The sequence below is a fragment of the Halyomorpha halys genome, unplaced genomic scaffold (genome assembly GCF_000696795.3).
Source record: "Halyomorpha halys isolate HHAL.00 unplaced genomic scaffold, Hhal_1.1 Scaffold751.1, whole genome shotgun sequence".
Classification (NCBI taxonomy): domain Eukaryota; kingdom Metazoa; phylum Arthropoda; class Insecta; order Hemiptera; family Pentatomidae; genus Halyomorpha; species Halyomorpha halys.
Window position 1 is genome coordinate 219,641 of NW_027110937.1, and position 7,057 is coordinate 226,697.

At 27.2% G+C, this 7,057-nt stretch overlaps 2 protein-coding genes across 2 annotated transcripts in view; one reads left to right on the top strand and one right to left on the bottom strand.

Annotated features, from left to right (window-relative positions):
- eIF3b (eukaryotic translation initiation factor 3 subunit b) overlaps positions 1-5,412 on the bottom strand; it is a 25,068-nt gene extending 19,656 nt beyond the window's left edge. The window contains exons 1-6 of the mRNA XM_014428869.3: positions 5,296-5,412; positions 4,993-5,178; positions 4,531-4,726; positions 4,324-4,443; positions 4,024-4,210; positions 2,932-3,089 (exon numbers count right to left, since the gene is read on the bottom strand). Of these exons, the coding sequence (XP_014284355.1) occupies positions 2,932-3,089; positions 4,024-4,210; positions 4,324-4,443; positions 4,531-4,726; positions 4,993-5,128 (797 nt within the window). The 5' untranslated portion in view covers positions 5,129-5,178; positions 5,296-5,412. The remainder of the gene's footprint in view (positions 1-2,931; positions 3,090-4,023; positions 4,211-4,323; positions 4,444-4,530; positions 4,727-4,992; positions 5,179-5,295) is intronic.
- A 768-nt stretch (positions 5,413-6,180) lies between these two features.
- LOC106685878 (uncharacterized) overlaps positions 6,181-7,057 on the top strand; it is a 3,216-nt gene continuing 2,339 nt past the window's right edge. The window contains exon 1 of the mRNA XM_014428858.3: positions 6,181-6,805. Within this exon, the coding sequence (XP_014284344.1) occupies positions 6,386-6,805 (420 nt within the window). The 5' untranslated portion in view covers positions 6,181-6,385. The remainder of the gene's footprint in view (positions 6,806-7,057) is intronic.

The window sequence follows — 7,057 nt, forward strand, 5'->3', positions numbered from 1 at the left end:
AAAAAAAAGAATAATCAAGTATGAAAATGGATAGATAAGTGTATCCTACCTAACAAATTTAATGTTACATATTATAATATATTAATTACATATTATAATATTAATAAAAAAAAAAGAATAATCAAGTATGAAAATGATATATAAGTGCCTCAACAACTAACAATGAGATGTAACCTTTTAATGCTTTGTTTTAATGTTGATGAAGATAGGCCATTCAACAAAATACTTAACAAATTTAATGTTACATATTATAATATTAATAAAAAAAAAAGAATAATCAAGTATGAAAATGGATAATAGATAAGTGCCTCAACAACTAACAATAAGATGTAACCTTTTAATGATTTGTTTTAATGTTGATGAAGATAGGCCATTCAACAAAATACCTAACAAATTTAATGTTACATATTATAATGTTAATACAAAAAAAAAGAAAGAATAAAACTGGATAGATTAGTGCCTCAACAACAGGATGTAATCTTCTGATACATGGTTTTAATACCTAAGATAGAACATTCAATTGTTGTTTACAAACACTGCTTACATAACATGTAAGCAGTGTTTGTATTTTCCCTGACTTCTAATCATAGTTCATAATTTTATTTTTTTTTTATTATTATTATTTCTATGTTACTTGAAAAATAGGATAAATTCAATTGATTATTTTTTTTTTTCTTCAAAAACTTGGTAGATGGAAAATTGTAAAGTATATTTTGCAAATTTATTTCTGATGTATTTTAAAAACTATGAAACTAATTATATTTGTTTTAAATAAACATCCTTAAAAATTATGAATACTTAAGAATTTTCTCTTTTGCATTTACATGCCACATGTCATCTATTAATTAAAATATTTTTTTGATATCAGTAAAGATAAGACTAATGACAAATTATCAACCATTTGGTCCACTACATAGAATTGCATTTAAAGATAAACAAGACTGCACTTATTAGAAGTTGAAAAGCAATGATAAGCAGTCTATAATTGCTCATGTTTGTTGTTAATTTAAATGGAAATTTAACAGCACACAAATTTCCATTTCAACTGATTTACATTATAAATTTAAAATGAAAATTTAACAAAATGGAAACTGATTTACATTATAAATTTAAAATGAAAATTTAACAAAAAAAAAACTTTACAGAATACTTTAGTCAAATTAGAGGATTCAAAAAAATATATTACATTTTACATTCAAACTAAGTTTAAACAGTAAAAGCAAAATGACTTAATTAAAATTTTTTAATGAAAAAAAAAAAAAAAAAAAGTCATACTTAACATATATGCACCTTTTAACATGAGGTCAAAAACATGTAAAGGTTAGGTTGCCTGATACTACAATATTTTAATTCTGATAATTAATACAACTTCTCTTCTATGTTAATTTATATCATTAAAATATAAAATTACTTATATAAATTAACATAGAAGAGAAGTTGTATTAATTCTGATAATTAATACAACTTCTCTTCTATGTTAATTTATATCATTAAAATATAAAATTACTTTGTATAAAATAAAAAATATTAGGTGAGCTCACGTAAGCACAATACGATTATACCTATACAATTATATATTCACTAGTACAGGTCCGATAGATATTTTATAATTGGTTACTTATTTATAATAATTGGTTGATAGTTAACTGTATGTATGTATGTACGTGATTATATCTGGGGTCAAGAATGGGGATGCGATCAGTGAAGAACACTAATTAATAAAAAGCTTATTAATTTGTGCCAACGTTTCGGCCAGCATTTGAGGCCTTCGTCAGGGCAGAGAAGAAAAACAAGTTATCAACCATAATAATTAAGCGGAATTACAGAAAAACAAGAAACATATGTAGATAACATATAATGTAGGTACATAAGTATTAAGGAAATTGCAGTACCTAGTACTTATGTATCTATATGATCTGTTATCTTCTTGTTTGCCCGTAATTTCATTTAATCATTATGGTTGCTATCTTGTTTTTGTTCTAAGTCCTGACGAACGCCTGAAATTCTGGTAGAAACGGTGGCACTAATAAGAAGTTCTATTTATTTGTATTCTTTGCTGACCGCATCCTTATCATCTTCGCATAGTTATTGGGATGTAGTTTAGTTTGTCTTATTTCAAAACAAGCATCTGTAAATGTTCTAAATGTAAAGATTTTGAATTTATTAAAAATTAATTTATTGAGTTTTGTTGTTTTACTCAGATTAAGAAAACTGAGTAAAACACTTAGTAAATATAGGTATAAACTTCAACAATCCATGTATATATATATATTTTTTTTATTTTACTTTGTAAATGATTTAATTGCCTTTCAAAAGCCTATATAAAAATGCCATTTAAGTAATAAATATGCATGTTTACCATAAAGTGTATATTTCTTTAATTTTGGACAGTTAAAATATTTATTTTAATTTCAACTATTCTTCATAACTTATTCTCGAAGATTTATGTTAAACATGAAACTATAAAGGACTTTAATTAAGCAAAAGTCCAGTGAAAACATATTTTTCACATATTTAGAGGGTGCTTCATTAGGTGCCTAAGCATAGAGAATCAAAATCCTACCAAACATGAAAGCGACAAAACTGACCCATCCATGCTAGAGATAATTAAAAAGACACACAGACAGCCTTATGGACAACATTATTGTTTTGTTGGACTCAGGAGTCACTAAAACATCTATATCCATTGAAATACTACATGGCAAATCCAGAATAATTTCCCATATAATCATCTTTCTTCCAAAGAGATAAAGAAAGTATTACTCATTAAAATCTAGAAGTCATATTTAAAGAGTTTTCAGTTGGGACAAGATAGAAGAGAAAGTTTATTTTCTACTGTATTAATTTTAAGATAAATGTTTTAGAACTTTTTTTTCCTTAACAAACTACAAAAATAGATAACAATATAGATGTATCAGAGTTATAACTTACTTTTCACAAGGTGAAAATTCAATATGTTGAACTTCAATATGAGTAAACCTCATAATTTGTTCGAATGAGGGGCCGCCCCAAAGAGCAACACCCTTTTGATGAATTGTAGCCAGGTATGTTCCTAATGGAGACCATTGGATAAACATCTCCGTCCATCTCTAGAACAGAAAAGTTAAAAATAAAAAATCCATCTTAAAAGGATTATTTACATTAAATTTAGTGATTGATTGCATTTTAAACATTAAAAAACTAACACAAAAATTAATATTTACAACTAAATCATAAACATGGATGACAAAACTGAAAGGAGTCAAATTGTTATAGAAATAAATAAAATTTAACTGCTTAAACAATGATATGGCACATAACAGATTTTTTTTCCACAAAAGAAAACGAGTGCAATAGTTAATTTTTATAGTGGAATAGATTAATCTACATTCAATAATTTTTGAAGTTAGAAAATAAATTTTTCATAACCATTCAATTTTGAAAATTTATAATATAATTATAAACCGAAACATCTCATTTCATTTTTCTTCATTTAAATTTTTTGTGACAAAAATAATTTTTTCCATGAACTCATCACATATTAACAAAATATGATTAACTAATAATAATTTAAATTATGGCTTTGCAATATTTTTGAATCTTGATAGTTTGTTAATATTTCAGGAACAAAAAATTAAGTAAGTCAAAACCTGACTGACTGGTCTCCCCACCTATAACCTAAAAATATCATGCGAATTCCCAAATTTTTGGCCATGTGCACTTTAGTAAAAATAATTGATTTTGATATAAATTATTGAGAGATTAATAGTAGGGCATATAAGAATCTATAAAACAAAACAGGGTCAAAACTAAATATACAAACCGGATAATAACATGAGACATATGCTAATCGAAGCCAAAGGATAATTTTCAATCTTCTACATATAAAACCAAGATTAAGGATAAGACTCCTTAAGAGAAATCATTAATAAAATAAACACTTAATAGAATAAATAAAAATGGATTCCCTTACAATAATCCTAAAAACACTATTCAACATACAACCCCATAAAATAATATTTCAAAGAATAAAACTTAACTTACTGCTCTTTCTTCTACTTTTGTGGGTTGAGGAACAGTATTTAACCAGATTTGAACTGGATTTCCTCCACTACAGATAACACTAAACTGGTCATAGGCATCAGGTTCTAGGAGATAATAATGTAAATCTCTTTGTTCTTTATAAGGCTGTGGGTCAGGAGGTATCCACTCATCAGGTATCTCTTCATACCTAGAAAAAATTTCAGAGATGTACGGTCAATATATAAAATAACTCATATGTACATAACATGAGTACAGTAAAACACAAACTTTGATTCATAACATGATTAAAATATCACTAACTTTTTAAAGTCTGAGAAGAGATTTACTTGAAAGGTATGGCTTTTATCTATCTTGTAATTGTTAGTAGCATTTACCGCATCAATCGCACTTTGTGGGTTGCTAAATTCGATAAATATGTACCTAGAATTTTAAATAAAATAATAAATTGAAATGATATGAGATATAATATATTTATAACGAAAATTGTCCATCAAAACGTGAATTTACCCTTTGGTGATATCCTTTTCGTTTAAGGGATAGTGTTCATTTATAATATTACCAAATTTACTGTAGATTTTGGCAATTACAGATTGCAACTTCTCCAACCTTTCAGGTCCAACTTGAGGGACACCGTCCACCACAATAATGGAATCAACACCATCGATTGCTTCAGGCTTTTCACATAAAATATCTCCAACAAGTTCTGGACAAAAAATTTTCAATGTAAACTTCAAATATAAAACAGTTTCAACACAATGCCTTTCACATACACATAGCTATAACCTTACATAACACCACAATAAAGAAATAACCATCAGAAATTTTAATCATATGTAATGAAGGATGATGATTAAACTTTCAATTTTGGTAGCCAATGGCTATATACTTGGTAATTATCAAACATCAAATGCTGTAAAGCATATGCCAGGTCACACCTAAGCTTAACGAACAATAACACTGATTAATTACCTTCATCGGAAATTTTATCCGCAAAGCCCTCCGGGTCGTCGAAACTGGGTTCTTCATCTTCGTTAGGTTCGGTTTTATGATTTTTTATATTATCACTATTCTGTGCCGATTTATCGGCATCCTTCTTCTTAGCCATCTTACGGGCCTCGTGGACAATGGCGGAGAGAGTTTAACAACTATGGTTGCCTGAATCATTAAAGCACCATACAAAAATTAATTATAGTAGTCCAGTAAACGTTTATTGGGGTAATAAATACAAATTAATAATATAAATATTTTTTTTATTTGACTTTAAGGACTAACCATCCATGAAATAAGCAGTTATAATTAAACATCGAACGCTTAGAGGTAGTACAAAAGTCGCTTTAAAAACTACAACTTAACTCTTATAACAGACGTTAGCTGAAAAGTGGTGTAGTTAGATCACTTTCTTTCATAAATCTTTTAAGATAAGACAGTCTAAAATCATATGTGTTTAAAATAAATAAATAAATGGAATAAGTATTATATTAATTCAATATATAGATTTAATGAAACCTTTTTTTTTATTAGTTCTTTTATAATTATCACTCATTTTAAAATACGAGTAGGTTGACTGAACGAATGATTTGATCAAGTTTTGTAGAGCCTGAACAGCAAATCAGATGGTATTATTCTAGTCTACAGTCTTTCATGAGTTAATTTACATTTATAATTATAAACACTTTGTTACGAACTAAAATAGATTTCAAAAGCTCAAGAACAAGCTATAAATAACAAAGTTGTTACAGCTAATACATGCCCGGCGCTCTAAACCCAACTAATATATAAATATAACCTCTATACATATTCTTATATTTCAAAAAATGTTTTCATTTGATAATTATCTTAAGAAAAGGTAGGAATGAGGAGGCTTTATTTGTCTTCGTTTATTGCCATGATAATTTAATTTTAGAAAATATTTTAAGGAAAAATACAGTACAATTGTTTACAAAAAATGTACTTAGATAGTTCTGAAAAAAAAAAAATGGACTTATTCTTTAGCGAAAAATGTAACAATCATGAATTATTAAATCTAAACGAAATGTCCACTTCATTGGATTCGTTAATTTAGAATACGTATTACGTATTTCTAACTATATAAAACAGCTTGGAATATAACGAGTAACAATAGATTTGATTTTAAATATAATTAACTGATGACTATTGGATTCATTGTGATTGTTAAACGTTTAATTGTTAAAATAATTTCTTTCGAAAATAATAGAAGGATTCTTGATAAGAAATTTATGTTGCTGAATATGTAGCATAGACAGATATTATTGGATCGTGAGTTGGAATCTCATTCGACAACACTTTCTTCAAACATTCATTGTATTATTTTAATCCGTTTTTCATTACGTTTTCTATAATCATGAACGATACTGGTTTGATTGAATTCATCGAAGTTTTAAGAGATCACCGGTGTCTATGGGATCCAAATGATGCATCATATACAAACAGGACAATGCGTAAAGAGGCTCAAATTGCTCTTCTAAATGTTTTTCTAAAATATGACCGTAATGCGAACTTGAGTTTTGTAAGAAAAAAAATAGATTATATACGAGGTGCATACCTACGGGAACGCAAAAAAGTTGAAAACAGCGTAATTCCTGGCTCAATGTCAAATGAGATATATGTACCAACATTATGGTATTACGACCATTTAAACTTTTTGTCAGAGGTATATAAAGTCACTAAAACTGGATCTTTTTCTCCTGATCCTCTTAGAATATCTTTTCTTGAATTTGATGAAGAGGAGAAACAAGAAGTCCATCAGCAGTTAGGGGATGATGTAAGTATTTAATTTTAATATAATAAAAATCAACTCAAATAGAAGAAACAATCAATCCTAATAATATATTTTTGTATATTATATTGTTATAATATTGTGTGTGTTATATTTTGTCGACAAGCTAATGATTTAACAAATCAATATTTGTAAAGACAATCAAATAAATACAAGTAGGTTTCAATTAAATAATTACATTTAAAATTCGAACATAATATTCCTTACATATCTCTATAATTGCATCCTAAGAACAAC